We start from the raw sequence: 18,397 nt of genomic DNA on the forward strand, positions 1-18,397 counted from the left end.
TGGCTTTAGAAGTTTCTGATAGGCTAATTGACATCATTTGAGTCAACTGGAAGTGTACCTGTGGATGTATTTCAAGGCCTACCTTCAAACTCAGTGCCTCTTTGCTTGACATCATGGGAAAATCAAAAGAAATCAGCCAAGTCCTCAGAAAAACAATTGTAGACCTTCACAAGTCTGGTTCATCCTTGGGAGCAATTTCCAAACGCCTGTAGGTACCACATTCATCTGTACAAACAATAGTACGCAAGTATAAACCCCGTGGGACCACACTGCCGTCATACCGCTCAAAAAGGAGACGCGTTCTGTCTCCTACAGATGAACATGGTGCGAAAAGTGCAAATAAATCCCAGAACAACAGCAAAGGACCTTGTGAAGATGCTGGATGAAACAGGTACAAAAATATCTATATCCACAATAAAACGAGTTCTATATCGACATAACTTGAAAGGCCGCTCAGCAAGGAAGAACCAAGTTTGCAAATGCACAAGGAAACAAAGATCGTACTTTTTGGAGAAATATCCTCTGGTCTGATGAAACAAAAATAGAACAATTTGGTCATAATGACCACCGGTATGTTTGGAGGAAAAAGGGGGAGACCTGCAAGCCGAAGAACACCATCCCAACCGTGAAGCACAGGAGTGGCAGCATCATGTTGTGGGGGTGCTTTTTCTGCAGGAGGGACTGGTGCACTTCACAAAATAGATGGCATCATGAGGTAGGAAAATTATGTCGGTATATTGAAGGAACATCTGAAGACGTAGTCAGGAAGTTAATGCTTGGTCGCAAATGGGTCTTCCAAATAGACAATGACCCCAAGCATACTTCCAAAGTTGTGGCAAAATGGCTTAAGGACAACAAAGTCAAAGTATTGGAGTGGCCGTCACAAAGACCTGACCTCAATCCTATAGAAAATTTGTGGGCAGAACTGAAAAAGCATGTGCAAGCAAGGAGGCCTACAAACCTGACTCAGTAACACCAGCTCTGACAGGAGGAATGGGCCATAATTCACCCAACTTATTGTAGGAAGCTTGCTACCAAATACTAGTTGAGTGTATGTAAACTTCTGACCCACTGGGAAAGTGATGAAATAAATAAAAGCTGAAATAAATCATTCTCTCAACTATTATTCTGACATTTCACATTCTTAAAATAAAGTGGTGATTCTAACTTACCTAAGATAGGGAATTGTTACTAGGATTAAATGTCTGGAATTGTGAAAAACTGAGTTTAAATGTATTTGGCTAAGGTGCATGTAAACTTCCGACTTCAACTGTATCTTAAGATGAATGCACTAACTGTAAGTCGCTCTGGACAAGAGCGTCTGCTAAATGACTCAAATTAAAAATATATATGCACACAAGTGGCACTTACTCAAATTACTCGAATTCCTGCAGCTTTCAATTAGCCTATATTGCACGTGACACACATTTGTGCTGGTTATATATTTAAGCAATAAGTCAAGGCGGTGTGGTATATTGGCCAATATACCATGGTAAGGACTGTTTTAATGCTCAATGTGAAGGGGAGTGTCTGGATACAGCCCTTAGTCATGGTATATTGGCCATCTACCACAAACCCCGGAGGTGCCTTATTGCTATTCTAAACTGGTTACCAACATAAATAGAACAGTAAACAAATGGAATATTGTCTGATATACTCATGGCTGAAATGCTGTTTAAACCAATCAGCATCCAGGACCCAAACTGACGGGTTTATAATTTTAAATTCCACTGCAAGTACTGTGATATGGCATTTTTTGCAAGCAAATTTTTGGCACAGATTCTGTTACTTGAAACCTTACTATTTGCTCTAAAATAGGAGTTGTAATGATATGTTTTGTAACTATTTACTTGCATTAATTTATTACAATTTATAAAAATGTTAATAAATAAGCCATTATAAATGCTTAAAAATGGTTTGTAAATTATTATGTATTCATCCTTGCAATGCAGTACTTACAAATGCTTAATAAATATGTATACATGTTTACAATAACAAAATAATGTATTTTGTAGTTGAATACTGGAGTTGAATACTTGTTATACAGAGTGTATTAATGCTGTAAAAAGTAAAACATTTTTCTATTTTAGTCATTTAGCAGATGCTCTTATCCAGAGTGATTTACAGGAGCAATTAGTGTTAAGTGCCTTGATCAAGGGCACAGAACAATTTTTCATCTAGTTGGCTTGGAGATTCGAACCAGCAACTTTTCAGTTACTGGCCCAATGCTCTTAACCTTTAGGCTACCTGCCACCACACCAGGTGTCAATTATTCATCTGTGAATCCTGAAAATTATGTACAAAATTTAATTACCTTTTAAAATTCTTACTCTGAAAATGATGTACATAAATAAAAAAAATATCCAAAGTGGGATATTATATCACCATTTAAGATTGGCAATGGGGCACTCATTTTGGATTTTAATATTGAATCGGCTATGCCCATAATGGGTAATCACTGTAGAAGTAACTACAGTGTTTTAGGTTATTGTCCTGCTGAAAGGTGAATTCATCTCCCAGTGTCTGGTGGAAAACAGACTGAACCAGGCTTTCCTCAAGGATTTTGTCTGTGTTCAGCTCCATTCCGTTTCTTTTTTATCTTAAAAAACTCCCCAGTCATTAACGATTACAAGCATACATGATGCGGCCACCACTATGCTTGAAAATATGGGAGAGTGGTACTCAGTAATGTGTTGTATTGGATTTGCCCCGAACATAACACTTTGTATTCAGGACAAAATGTTCAACAAAAAGTTAGACACATTTTTTGCAGTGTTACTTTAGTGCCCTGTCGCAAACAAGATCCATGTTTTGGAATATTTTCTATTCTGTATTCTTCCTTCTTTTATTAGGTTAGTATTGTGGAGTAACTACAATGTTATTGATCCATCCTCAGTTTTCTTCTATCACAGCGGTTGAACTCTGTTTTAAAAAGTCACCATTGGCCTCATGGTGAAATCCCTTAGCGGTTTCCTTCCTCTCCGGCAACTGAGTTATTGTTATTAGCAGGTAGACTAGTGGTTAGAGCGTTGGACCAGTAACCGAAAGGTTGCTAGATTGAATCCCCGAGCTGACAAGTTAAAATTCTGTCATTTTGCCCCTGAGCAAGGCAGTTAAACCACTGTTCCTAGGCCATCATTGTAAATAAGAATTTGTTCTTACCTGAATAGCCTAGTTAAATAAAGGTTAAATAAAATAAAATACCAACATGTGCCCATCTTTGCGAGGCATTGGAAAACCTCCCTTGCTTTGTGGTTGAATCTGTGTTTGAAATTCACTGTTCAACTGAGGGATCTTACAGGAAATTGTATGTGTTGGGTACAGAGATGAAGTAGTCCTTCAAAACTCGTGTTAAACACTATTATTGCACACAGAGTCCATGCAACTTATTATATGACTTGTTAACCACGTTTTTATTCATGAATTTATTTAGGCCTGCCATAAGAAAGGGGATGAATACTTTCTGACTCAAGACATTTCAGCTTTTCATTTTTAAAATGTCACTGTTGCATTATGGGTAATTGTGTGTGGGCAAGTGACCAAACATCTACATTTAATCCATTTTAAATTCAGGCTGTAACACAACAAAATGTGGAAAAAGTCAAGTGGCGTGAATACATTCTGAAGGCGCTGTATATGTGCATTGAAATAATTGCCTGAAATCTAATCATGTCACCAGATAACTTTGCTTGGTCTGATAATGGTGTTAACCCAATCCATATCCTATTCCAGTCAATTTAGGGAGCTGCCATTCTGTCATCTAAACAACTAAGTCACTGATGTCGAGAGGGCAGCAATGAAAATGGGTTGTATTGCCTTGCCATCACAGTTTGAAAAATATACTCCTCTATCCATAGTCTTTGGAATTTCTGATGCTCAATCACTTTAGCTTTTGTTTTATCGTCAAAATCTGCAAAACAATTACTCCTCTTTCAATAAATGTTCCCTGACTGTCTAGCTTTCGTTTCAGTGATTGCTAAGTTAAACATTTTCCATCAGTCTGTCAAGGTATGCGTGAAGGGCTGTAGGAAGTCAGGCGCAGTAGAGCAGATATTTGGTAGTAAAACTGAGCCTTTTATTTGGCAAACCAAAAGCACACTGCACAAACGAACACGAAATACAAATACGGTTTGAACATAACCCAGCGCAACCAGCCTAACATGCGCATACTGTACATGAAAACAGATAAACAATACCACACAAAGACAAGGAGGAAATAGAGGGTTAAATACACAACACATAATGAGATACAGGTGTGTGGGAAAACGAGACAAAACAAAAGGAAAATGAAAAATGGATCGGCATTGGCTAGAAGACTGGCGACGTCGAACGCCGAACACCGCTCAAACAAGGAGAGGCATCAACTTTGGCAGAAGTCGTGACACAGCCATTATCATTTCTACAAGCTATGTGGCTTTAGTCATTCAATTAATTTTTTTTAAAGAAAAAAATCTTACCAAGCCAACATGACGGCCCATATGAAATTGGCCCTGCTGTTTGACACCCTTGGTCATGGAAAAACAAGAAGGAAAGCTGGACGACTAATGAGCCTACCTGATTTTGATGGTGTTGTAGTGGCCTCCGGTGTTGGTGTTGGTGCCGCAGTAGATGGGGGAGCCGCAGTAGACGGAGGAACCGCAGTAGATGGGGGAGCCGCAGTAGACGGAGGAACCGCAGTAGATGGGGGAGCCGCAGTAGACGGAGGAGCCGCAGTAGACGGGGGAGCCGCAGTAGACGTGGGAGCCGCAGTAGACGTGGGAGTCGCAGTAGACGTGGGAGCCGCAGTAGACGTGGGAGCCGCAGTAGACGTGGGAGCAGCAGTAGACGTGGGAGCCGCAGTAGACGTGGGAGTTGCAGTAGACGTGGGAGCCGCAGTAGACGTGGGAGCCGCAGTAGACGTGGGAGTTGCAGTAGACGTGGGAGTCGCAGTAGACGTGGGAGCCGCAGTAGACGTGGGAGCCGCAGTAGACGTGGGAGTTGCAGTAGACGTGGGAGTCGCAGTAGACGTGGGAGCCAATGTAGACGTGGGAGCCTCAGTAGCTGGGGGTTCAGAATTGGTATTAGTGTCTGAAGGGTATAGATTAAAAAAAGATTGAAGTGCAATTGCACCACTTTTCAAAACCTGCAATGATTTTTTTGCCATTTCAGTGTCACAGCAAATCACATATTGTTTGAAAATCAATGTTTTTACTTTTGATGTCATTGAGTAAAATATTTTAACTTCATATTTTTATCTACAAAACTTAGAAATACGGCGTTTTCACATATGTAGAAACTGGTATTGGTATTGTACTGGAGATAATGAATATGAGGTTGAAAAGTGATGGAATTGCCCTTTAAGATAATTACTGTAGCAAAAACAACATTCAGTGGCTGACTGGAAAGGTCTGTGTCCCTTAAAAAAGTTGACACTAGTTTTTACTGCAGCTAATGTATAATAATCTGTTACAAAAACGTTTTAATTCTAAGAAATTCTATATAATGAAATTGAACAGGAAATATTGTTGATGGTCAGGTACTGTGACGGGTAGAGAAGACCAGTTCATTCTTGATTTACTATCACAAAATGGAAACAAGGCTGTACTGCCACAGCCAGACTCTCTTCCTCCCCTCTCTAATCAGCCCAGCTGGGAAGACTCCCACAACGTACTGGCATGGGCCCTGGAAAAACATTGAGTCTTCCTATCCTCTATGTTCCACCCTAGCCCAATATGGTTTCTCCCGCTTCTCCCTGAGGTGACGGTATCTATTCATTCTCTCCCCCTCAAGGATTTCAAAGAATTGGACTGGTGTAAGAAATATGGTAGACACTTGAACAAGTGCACACTTCAGGTAGAAGGGGTGTGGGAAGAACCCTTATCCAATGTCCCTTAGCTCTACAGAAATACCTAAAGGCTTGGACAGGTGTAACTGAGTCAAAAAGGGGAAAGTACAATATTGCTTATACCTATCTAATCCTTTCAGATCTACTGTATATATCAATGATGTTGCTCTTGCTGCAGGCGATTCCCTGATCCACCTCTACGCAGACGACACCATTCTATATACTTCCGGCCCGTCCTTGGACACTGTGCTATCTAATCTCCAAACAAGCTTCAATGCCATACAACACTCCTTCCGTGGCCTCCAACTGCTCTTAAACGCTAGTAAAACCAAATGTATGCTTTTCAACCATTCGCTGCCTGCACCTGCACGCCTGACTAGTATCACCACCCTGGATGGTTCCGACCTTGAATATGTGGACATCTATAAGTACCTAGGTGTCTGGCTTGACTGTAAACTCTCCTTCCAGACTCATATCAAACATCTCCAATCGAAAATCAAATCCAGAATCGGCTTTCTATTCCGCAACAAAGCCTCCTTCACTCATGCCGCCAAACTTACCCTAGTAAAACTGACTATCCTACCAATCCTCGACTTCGGCGACATCATCTACAAAATAGCTTCCAACACTCTACTCAGCAAACTGGATGCAGTTTATCACAGTGCCATCCGTTTTGTCACTAAAGCACCTTATACCACCCACCACTGCAACTTGTATGCTCTAGTCGGCTGGCCCTCGCTCCATATTCGTCGCCAGACCCACTGGTTCCAGGTCATCTACAAGTCCATGCTAGGTAAAGCTCCGCCTTATCTCAGTTCCCTGGTCACGATGGCAACACCCACCCGTAGCACGTGCTCCAGCAGGTGTATCTCACTGATCATCCCTAAAGCCAACACCTCATTTGGCCGCCTTTCGTTCCAGTTTTCTGCTGCCTGTGACTGGAACGAATTGCAGAAATCGCTGAAGTTGGAGACTTTTATCTCCCTCACCAACTTCAAACATCTGCTATCTGAGCAGCTAACCGATCGCTGCAGCTGTACATAGTCTTATCGGTAAATAGCCCACCCAATTATACCTACCTCATCTCCATACTGTTTTTATTTATTTACTTTTCTGCTCTTTTGCACATCAATATCTCTACCTGTACATGACCATCTGATCATTTATCACTCCAGTGTTAATCTGCAAAATTGTAATTATTTGCCTACCTCCTCATGCCTTTGCACACAATGTATATAGACCCTTTTTTTCTTTTTTTTTACTGTGTTATTGACTTGTTTATTGTTTACTCAATTTGTAACTCTGTGTTGTCTGTTCACACTGCTATGCTTTATCTTGGCCAGGTCGCAGTTGCAAATGAGAACTTGTTCTCAACTAGCCTACCTGGTTAAATAAAGTTGAAATAAAAAAATAAAAAATAAATAAAACTTGAAGAGTCTAAGGGTAGGGCCTATGGGTCAATTCAGAATTCAGAAAAGTTCTCCACCCTCCCCACCATATTTCCCTCCACCAAACCTGAAAGCCATAATATAGCACGTCAATAACAGGGTTGCCAAACACAGGATGTGTCCACTTCAGCAGAATGCGTCACCTTGATCATAAGACCATCGGGATGATAAACATTGCGTTATGTTTAAGTTTCAGGTGCAATCCAGGGCACGTAACAGCAAGCTGTGAACGAATAAAAGTGCAGCATTGGGCATGTGACAGTTAACACAGTATAGGCTAGGTCCCTCTGTGACTTAAGCCATTGCTACTTAATGCTACGATAAAATCTATAATATGCCATTCATTTGGATAATTGTAGTCGGCAGGATAAGACAGATCCAAGTTCACCAAGATAGATAGACACTGATTAAACGGTCATATTTCATAACTGAAGCAGACACCAACCCCTACACACAGACAATGCAGACACAAACACCCACATCCTTTCATTCACTGTCCACCGTGATGCTCTTGCAGAACAGCAGCAGCAAAGAATAGGGTCTTTATTTGGAGTCTTGTGGGTTCAGCTCTTGACTGTATACAGCTCAACCCTGTCCCAAGAGAACTACAGGGGCCCCTGAAAGAGAACAAAGCTATCCAACCAGCAACACTTGAGGCACCTGGCTAAAGTTTCACTCTACATTGTATATGCCTACTCTGTCAGAGGAAACATATTTACGGGTATCACTCAGAGAAAAAGCAGGTATAGTAATAAAATACACAAGAGTCCACTGTCCAAGGCCATAACTACTAGGCGTAGACAATTCCATTATTTGTACTGTAGGTAGGTAACCTGCTCTGTACTTTGTGTTGTGTGACTAAATATATTTATCGCTTGGTTACCAGTGTTCACTGGGGGGTGAGCAGCCAGGAAAGGGACCGATTTTGACTGTCTCTTCCTCTTTCGTGTCACAGTAAAATTATATAATGATTCATGTCCACCCATAAAACACACAAGACAATTCGGGACATGAATTTGCCCTACAATGAAACTACTTTGTAATGGTTAGGGAAGTAAACTGCAAAATATTCCTGGCACTTATCAGAATTCTTCTGATAAGTTCCTATACTGCTTTTACCAGCTCCTTTTAATGACAAGTGGCGACCCGTCATTCAGTGCAGGTTTGTCTGTCTTGTATGTTATTTTGGCATTAATACGTGTCACATATCAGTTTGCAAACAATGGAAAAAACGAAATACATTTGAATTAATAAAGCCGCATACAAACAGTATCTTTTTTTTTTTTTTTGCTTTCTTGAGTAATTCAGGTGTTCCAGCCTAGCTCAGTGATTTCTGTGGTGGTGGGTTAAAACATATCGGTGCTCATCGGCCATTGGACATAAACACTACACAACAAGTTTGAAATCGCAAGTTCAACAATGAGTGGTTTGGAAGGTATCAGTGGCTAACTGCAAACATTGCAAAGCAATCACTAGCCTGCTATTCATTGGAGTGGATGTGTGCTCCAAGTCTGTGTTTAAAGGTCTCTTTTCCAAGCTTAAAAGGATAAACATTCAACATTGGCCATGCTGTCATGCTGTCATGATTTCTGCCGCGTTCAAAACAACTGGAAAATCGGAACTGCGATATCTCAGACAACTGGGAACTCTAGAAAAAAAAACAAGTTTAGACTGGGAAAATACATTTTGAACTGTCATCCAACTCGGAATTCCAAGTCGGGAACCTGGGCCTCTTTCTAAAGCTCCGACCTGAAGATCACTAACATCATGATTCAACCGTTTATTTCCCCGGAGTTCCCAGTTGTCTTGAAAGCTCCATAAATCCTGAGAATGACAGACTTTGATGACAAAGCCTGATGACAAGATTTGCCCACGAAGGCCTGCCGCATCACCTTCCTGTTCAAGTGAGCAGAGCACAACAACAGGGTGAGTCCAACAATGTCTTGTATGCTGCTGCTGTAGCTAAGAAAGTAATACTATGTTTACAATGCATTCGGAAAGTATTCAGACCTTTTACCCTCAATCTACACACAATACCCCATAATGACAAAGAAAAGTTTTTTTTTTCTGCAAATGTAAATAAACGTCATCTCACTGTCAACTGTGTTTATTTTCAGCAAACTTAACATGTGTAAATATGTCTATGAACATAACAAGATTCAACAACTGAGACAATAACTGAACAAGTTCGACAGACATGGAATAATGTGTCCCTGAACAAAGGGGGAGGTCAAAATCAAAAGTAACAGTCAGTACTGCAGTATATCTCCTCCTCATGGACTACACCAGATTTGCCAGTTCTTGCTGTGAGATGTTACCCCACTCTTCCACCAAGGCACCTGAAAGTTCCTGGACATTTCTGGGGGGAATGGCCCTGGCCCTCACCCTCCGATCCAACAGGTCCCAGACGTGCTCGAAAGGACATAGAAAATTGAGCTAAGATGGATATTGATTTTGAAACATGACTTACTAGTATTTTCATATTTTAGTATACACTTTTCATATTAATTTGAAATCAACGGAGCACTGAGCATATACCAAGATTTTGTTTTCAAAGCCTTTTACATTTAATTCAGCTTGTGTCATGCTAATTTTGAAACCCGCGGAAACAACTTTAAATAGAACCACAAAATGTAAAATCGTCAAAGTTGTTACGAGAAAACTTCACAGCTATGTCAGAGCTCAGTTCTTATTTTCAGATGTATTAGGTTATAAAATCTGACTTTTGGGAAATAGTGTTACTGATACACTACATGGCCAAAAGGACGTGGACACTTGCTTGTCGAACATCTCATTTTAAAATCATGGGCATTAATATGGAGTTGGTCCCCCCTTTGCTGCTTATAACTCTACTGGGAAGGCTTTCAACTAGATGTTGGAACATTGCTGCGGGGTACCTGCTTCCCTTCAGCCACAAGAACATTAGTGAGGTCGGGCACTGATGATGGGGGTTGGGGGATAAGGCCTGGCTCGCAGTCAGCGTTCCAATTCATCCCAAAGGTGTTCAATGGGGTTGAGGTCAGGGCTCTGGGCAGGCCAGTCAGGTTCTTCCACACAGATCGACATATGGACCTCGCTTTGTGCACGGGGGCATTGTCATGCTGAAACAGGAAAAGGCCTTCTCCAAACTGTTGCCACAAAGTTGGAAGCACAGAATCGTCTAGAATGTCATTTTATGCTGTAGCGTTACTAGAACTAAGGGGCCTAGACAGAAACATGAAAAACAGCCCCAGATCATTATTCCTCCTCCATCAAACTTTACAGTTGGCACTATGCATTCAGGCAGGTAGCGTTCTACTGGCATCCACCAAACACAGATTAATCCCTTATCCGTCGGACTGCCAGATGGTGGAGCGGGATTCATCACTTCAGAGAAGGCGTTCCCATTGTGCTGACGTTGCTTCCAGTGGCAGTTCGGAACTCGGTAGTGAGTGCTGCAATCGAGGACGGACGACTTTTATGCAATACACGCTTCAGCACTCGGCGGTCCCATTCTGGGAACATGTGTGGCCGCTAAGCCGTTGTTGCCACTAGACGTTTCCACGTAACACTAACATCACTTACAGTTCACCGGGCAGCTCCAGCATGGCAGAAATTTGACGAACTGAGTTGTTGGAAATGTGGCATCCTATGATGGTGCCAAGTTGAAAGGCACAGAGCTCGTCAGTATTGGCCATTCTACTGCCAATGTTAATCTATGGAGATTGCATGGCTGTGTGCTCGATTTTATACACCTGTCAGCACTGGGTGTAGCTTAAATAGTTTGAAGGGGTATCTACAGTGGCAAGAAAAAGTATTTGAACCCTTTTGAAATACCTGGATTTCTGCATAAATTGGTCATAAAAGTTGATCTGATCTTCATCTAGGTCACAACAAAAGCCAAACACAGTTTGCTTTTCATGTCTTTATTTAACACACTGTGTAAACATTCACAATGCAGGGTGGGAAAAGTATGTGAACCCTTGGATTTAATAACTGGTTGACCCTCCTTTGGCAGCAATAACCTCATCCAAACGTTTTCTGTAGTGGCGGATCATACCTGCACAAAGGTCAGGAGGAATTTTGGACCATTCCTCTTCACAAAACTGTTTCAGGTCAGCAATATTCTTGGGATGTCTGGTGTGAACTGATCTATTGAGGTCATGCCACAGCATCTCAATCAGGTTGAGGTCAGGACTCTGAATGGGCCACTCCAGAAGGCGTATTTTCTTCTGTTGAAGCCATTCTGTTGTTGATTTACTTCTGTATTTTGGTTTGTTGTCCTGTCACATCACCCAACTTCTGTTGAGCTTCAATTGTCGGACAGGTAGCCTAATATTCTCCTGAAACATGTCTTGATAAATTTGGGAATTCATTTTTCCGTCGATGATAGCAAGCTGTCCAGGCCCTGAGGCGGCAAAGCAGCCCCAAACCATGATGCTCACTCCACCATACTTTACAGTTGGGATGAGGTTGATGTTGGTGTGCTGTGCCTTTTTTTCTTTGTGTTTTTTGTTACTTCCTAACAGCTCAAATGTAGTTTCATTTGTCCACAGAATATTTTGCCGGTAGTGCTGTGGAACTTCCAGGTGCACTTTTGCAAACTTCAGACATGCAGCAATGTCTTTTTGGACAGCAGTGGCTTCTTCCGTGGGGTCCTCCTATGAACACTATTCTTAGTTAGTGTTTTACTTATCGTAGACTCACTAACAGAGATGTTAGCATGTTCCAGATATTTCTGTAAGTCTTTTGCTGACACTCTAGGATTCTTCTTAACCTCATTGAGCAATCTGCACTGTGCTCTTGCAGTCATCTTTGCAGGACGGCCACTCCTAGGGAGAGTAGCAACAGTACTTAACTTTCTCCATTTATAGACAATTTGTCTTACTGTGGACTGATGAACATCAAGGCTTTTAGAGATACATTTGTAACCCTTTCCAGCTTTATGCAATTCAACAATTCTTAATCTCAGGTCTTCTGAGATCTATTTTGTTCGAGGTATGGTTCACATCAGGCAATGCTTCTTGTGAATAGCAAACTCAAATTTTGTGAGTGTTTTTTATAGGGCAAAACCAGCTGCTCTAACCAACATCTCCAATATTGTGTCATTGATTGGACTCCAGGTTAGCTGGCTCCTGACTTTTGGAAAAGTCATTAGCCTAGGGGTTCACATACTTTTTCCAACCTACACTGTGGATGTTTAAATGATGTATTACATATAGACAAGAAAAAATACAATTATTTGTGTGTTATTAGTGTAAGCACACTGTTTGCCTATTGTTGTGACTTAGATGAAGATCGGATCAAATTTGATTGTTGTGACTTAGATGAAGTTCGGATCAAATTTGATGACCAATTTATGCAGAAATCCAGGTAATTCCAAAGGGTTCACATATTTTTTCTTGCTACTGTGCATACTTTTGGCCATGTGGTGTACGTTAGAGAAAGACCTCACTGAACAATTCAGAAGATCAATGATCATATGTCTTGGTAAGGAAGTAAGGAATTCCATCAACTAAGCACGTTTTCACCCACTCTGTGTAGAGTGGGTGGACATGCTACAATACTATTCCATAGAGTCTGATCCAGATAGGAGGGACGGCCCACCAACACAATGGTTGGGAAAACACACAAACGTTGAGAACTCTGAGCTGAACCACAAAAATCCCGATAAAAAAGTTGAAGTTAGTGATTGTAAGACCCATGAGAAAGTAACTGATTGACCTTTATCACCACCTCTCAGATGGATAGAATATTAACTAAGAGGGAATATTTTGCCAAGTTTGAATCCCTCTACGTGATGTGTGTTTTTTTCTCATATTATGTCAATTATTCTAGTTTTGCGATTGAATTCAATGCAAGGAACTTATTGTACTCAAAATTACATCTAGGTCAGAGGCCTACATTATCCAGACATTCTATCACTACATGCGTAAAATTTACCATCTTGTTGAGACATTTCTTTAACAGCCTTTTTATCAAGTCATGACTTGCAACCGAGAGCACTTAAAATGTTATTAATTGACAGGGACGATAAGACAGTGTGTGTGTGTGGACATACCTGAAAACACAATCACACTGATTTCTGAAAGACGCCCATTGAAGCCTCACATCTGACCTCCAAGCAACCCACCCCACACTCTTCTCTCCTACCCACACACACCTTCACATGCACAGTCGTACTTGCACATTCCCACTGAAAGTGTATGAAGAAGACCAACACAGAGTCCCTGTCTCATAATCAAAATGTTTGTCCATGTCAATCATTTTCTATCAGGGCACTAATGGCAACACACATCAGTGTCATTGAGTAGTTGTTATACAACACACATCAGTGTCAATGAGTAGTTGTTAAACAACACACATCAGTGTCAATAAGTAGTTGTTATACAACACACATCAGTGTCAATGAGTAGTTGTTATACAACACACATCAGTGACATTGAGTAGTTGTTAAACAACACACATCAATGTCAATAAGTAGTTGATATACAACACACATCAGTGTCAATGAGTAGTTGTTATACAACACACACAAGTGTCAATGAGTAGTTGTTATACAACACACATCAGTGTCAATGAGTCCTTGTTATACAACACACATCAGTGTCAATGAGTTGTTGTTATACAACACACATCAGTGTCAATGAGTTGTTGTTATACAACACACATCAGTGTCAATGAGTTGTTGTTATACAACACACATCAGTGTCAATGAGTTGTTGTTATACAACACACATCAGTGTCAATGAGTAGTTGTTATACAACACACATCAGTGTCAATGAGTAGTTGTTATACAACACACATCAGTGTCAATGAGTAGTTGTTATACAACACACATCAGTGTCATTGTGTAGTTGTTAAACAACACACATCAGTGTCATTGAGTTGTTGTTAAACAACACACATCAGTGTCATTGTGTAGTTGTTAAACAACACACATCAGTGTCATTGAGTAGTTGTTAAACAACACACATCAGTGTCAATGAGTAGTTATAAAAGCAATGCATATGAATCAACTCCACTATCTAAGGTCAACTGATCATCAAATCGATGAGTAAAATATACGCCTATCAGCACGACAAGAACATAATGTTCGAGAAGCCTAGGTATTTATGAGGTCATGGACTTTGCCTTTTTGTTTCTCTGGAAAGAAACCATCACAAAAAAGGCCAAGGTACAATACATTGTTTACTACAGTGATCATGGCGAACAAGTGGGGGGTTCCCTGAGTAGGCCTAAATGTCTCAGGTCATATTTGTCTCATCACAACAAGAGCCTTAATTGAGGATAGTCATCCATAGTTAGCTTAAATTGACTCATTCCAGACTGAATTAGATAATTAGAGTCTGAATCAAGCAATATGATTCCTCACTGTGCTAAGTCAATGGAGTCGGAATTATGCCAGGACATTGGATTCCCTGAAACACTGGACTTTTTGAGTCCTCACTGAGCAAAAAAATGAGGGTATTTTCTGTGCTGAGTCATTTGAGTCTCAATCAAGCCAAGCCATTTGATATCCCAATGAGCGAGAAACTCAGGGGTCTTCACTGTGCAGTGTCATTTGAGTTTTAAAAAAGACGGAGGGCCTAGCCATCGCTCTCCTGGGTTACTGTGGTAACATCTCCCGCTTACTCGGGGGGATTAGGAGCGCATTCCTGAAATAGTCATTATCCCATCAAGCAGTGCAGGTTGCAGTCCTAGACTACAAAAAAACTGAGATGGGCAATCAGTGGGCCACAGCTGTATCATCTCCTCTCAGGACAGAACATCCCGGTTTGCCATTTACAGGTTGGATGAAGATTTCAATGACCAACTCAATGCAATTTCTTGATATGATCAACTGGGGGTTCAAAACTGGCTTTTCTTACAGATGCGAAGAAGAACCAACTTAAATTTGCATTCCTTATGTTATCCTTCCTCACAATCAAAAACTTTCCAGAGCCACAGTAATTCAAGCAATGACATTAAAAACATTGTTTCAGGTGGCATGCCACCATAGAAAATGAGTAACCACTTCATATACTGTAGTAAATACTGTAGACCGGGATCAAAGTGTGAAGGCAAACAATTTGAAAGGTTCAAATATGACACAACGTTGTTGACGTGGTGACGTGGTTGAGCTAGCACCATCTCTTAATCCTGGCATGCTAGCCGATCCCATATCCGCCAAACTCTGTAAGGACCAGACTCAAATATAGTAACTAAACAGCCTGACTGACATGGAATCTGTGTGGCATCTTCAACAGTTGCAAACACTGAGAATTAGCCAAAATATCTATTCAAAAGCTTAAGGCCACCCAAATGACTCTTCAGGAGCAAAGGCAGACTAGACTGGTCCTTTACAAAATGAATACTGCATATTCATAGATTTGATGAAAATGATTTGTTTCCTTCCTTGGTGGTAAGGATTAAACCTACAGCAGTAGCAAAACAATTATGAATGTCTTTATAATGAAAATGTTGCAATCGCCAATACATTTCAGCTTAGCTCACCAGACTCCCAACCCATTTGTATGGCAGTGTACCATCTGAGGGAAATTCAATTACAGTAGAAAATACAAGCCAATTATGGATGAGAGGTGACTATAGAGATGCTCTTTGTGAAAAATAGCTAGTTAATGTTTGCTGTAGCCTACTGCTTGTCTTCAATTGCAGAGATACCGAATGACATATTAACTTTGGACAATATAAACATGCACAGAAGGGTATTAAAAAAATACTAAAATGATGACAAATAAGCAAATGCAGATGTTTCAACAATGACAATTATTGGCCTACTAATTTCTTTGAATTTGTGTGAGTAAATTAGTATTGGAAGTTAGAAGTGACCATTGAACAGCAGATTGAGCGCTCACTCTTCAGAGGCAACTTGAAAGCATTACAGCCTTTAACCAACGATAGATAGCCTGCTTTCATTAACTTCAGCCTTACTACTGATTTATGAGAACGGAAGGATAACTCAGTGCATTAGTCTTATGGTTTAATTCCAACTTTTACTGATTTGTTTTTATTTTTAAAACTAGAATCCTTAGTTCCGACATCCATTTTTCGACTTATACATTTATGTTTGTGAACTTTGTAAACGTAAACAAACACTGTATAGCCTCAAAACATGGTTAAACTCAAATGTTGATACCATGGATGGTCAGTCCTTTCATCCATAGCTCAGTCTATACATTTGAGAGTTCTCCAGGCCCATCCCTTTGTTTTGTTTTTTAGCAATACAGAGGCAAGGAATCGCTTTGTTATTGTTTCGATTAAGGATTCTAGCGTTAAGACGAACTAAACTGGTTTGAAATGCGTTGTTCGACAAGACATTCAATAGACTATATAATGACAACCTGTTGTCCAAAATGGGAGAGAGACCGTTAAACTTACTTGTTATCTGTCCGAAAACGGCCACTGCAAGAATAAGTCTAACGACGAACATCTTGCTCAGCTCATGAAATCAAATTAATATAAAGGGAAAAACTTTCTTCTGGCCAAAAAAAAACAGAGACAGGCGATCAATACGACGTGTTCTAGGTGCGTCGCCAGGTAGTCTTCCTCCTTGTGTGAATACTAATGGCTCAGGTGTCTTTGACCACTCATCGCGAGGGCGGCACTTATTTTATTTTATGAGTATGTTAATGCACTATGATCACTTAATAACCTCGTCATTCTTAGTACATATTATTATTTTTTAATAGAAGGACACAATCAATCCGCTCGCCTACTTTCGTGTTTAGGGTAATTGTCATCCTAGGAATAAATTCCGCGCCGCCAAAAACAGCCGATCTGTTACTTAATAAAAATAGAAATGTATTTATAAGGCTCTGGGTTTTGACATGAAAAGTAGTGGGAAAGACTAAATGGCGTATTTTGGACAAATAATCAAAGTGAGTCAATCTATTTCTCAATATGACTAGAGTCGAAAATAGGCTACATACAGTAGGCTGTCTGGCCAGATATAAGTCATTTATGTTTGACCCCATTCTAATGTAATATCATCAAAATAATATATATCATAATGATTATGACTAAAGACCAGACATTTTGAGTAAGTTTAACATTTTTAACATAACTATAAGCTTAATAAGAGGCTCATGCATAACAAGTTATAAAGCATTTAAAGCTGGCTATACCTGTAGGCTTTAGACAAAGTTTGACCAACATTTAAAACTAAAATGTACAACCGGACACTATTACCCTCCACTCCTTCTTTCTTCTCTGATAGTATTGACTCAAACATACATCTTGACGTAAAAAAAAGTAACATTCCAGAAGATAAATGATACATTAACAGATTCTGAGATCAATAATATTATGCTATCTTTTCCAAATGGTGTCCACAAACTGATCAAGCACCTATGGAGTGATAATGTAATTTAGGCTTCTTGATCTTAAATGAAAAGTGCTTTGTACAATTGATGTTGCACTTGCTCAAATATTTTTACAAAGAGCACTGCAACTGAACATGCCCAAAGACAATATAACAAATAGCATATCCATTGTCGGGATATGTGTGCTGGCTGTGTCGTTGCATGTTTTTGTCTGGTGCAATAAGAATAGAGCCGAAAGAAATGTAAACATACATTATCAATGGACAAGGGGTTGTGTTGAACATGCAACAATTTAAAAGATTTGACTGAGTTACAGTTCATATAAGGAAAACAGTCGATTGAAATAAATTCATTAGGCCCTAATCTATGGCTTTCACATGACTGGGAATACAAAACGTAGGCAGTGGCATGGATCAGAAAACCAGTCAGTATCTGGTGTGACCACAATTTGACAAATGCAGCAGGACATCTCCTTTGCATAGAGTTGATCAGGCTGTTGATTGTGGCCTGTGGAATGTTAACCCACTCCTCTTCAATGGCTGTGGGAAGTTACTGGATATCGGCTGGAACTGGAACACTGTCGTACACGTGGATCCAGAGCATCCCAAACATGCTCAATGGGTGACATGTCTGGTGAGTATGCAGGCCAGAAGAAGAACTGGGACATTTTCAGATTCCAGGAATTGTGTACAGATCCTTGCAACGTGGGGCTGTGCAATATCATGCTGAAAGATGAGGTGATGGCGGCGGATGAATGGCGCGACAATGGGCATCAGGATCTTGTCACCATATCTCTGTCCATTCAATTTTACCATTGATG

The 18,397-nt window shown here is 40.4% G+C and overlaps 1 protein-coding gene across 1 annotated transcript in view; it reads right to left on the reverse strand.

Moving 5' to 3' along the window:
* Positions 1-16,825, reverse strand: part of muc13b (mucin 13b, cell surface associated) — a 33,129-nt gene extending 16,304 nt beyond the window's left edge. Inside the window, exons 1-2 of the mRNA XM_064923651.1 lie at positions 16,634-16,825; positions 4,555-5,040 (exon numbers count right to left, since the gene is read on the reverse strand). Of these exons, the coding sequence (XP_064779723.1) occupies positions 4,555-5,040; positions 16,634-16,685 (538 nt within the window). The 5' untranslated portion in view covers positions 16,686-16,825. The remainder of the gene's footprint in view (positions 1-4,554; positions 5,041-16,633) is intronic.
* Between the last annotated feature and the right edge of the window lie 1,572 nt (positions 16,826-18,397).

This window comes from Oncorhynchus masou, chromosome 18, assembly GCF_036934945.1.
Source record: "Oncorhynchus masou masou isolate Uvic2021 chromosome 18, UVic_Omas_1.1, whole genome shotgun sequence".
NCBI lineage: Eukaryota > Metazoa > Chordata > Actinopteri > Salmoniformes > Salmonidae > Oncorhynchus > Oncorhynchus masou.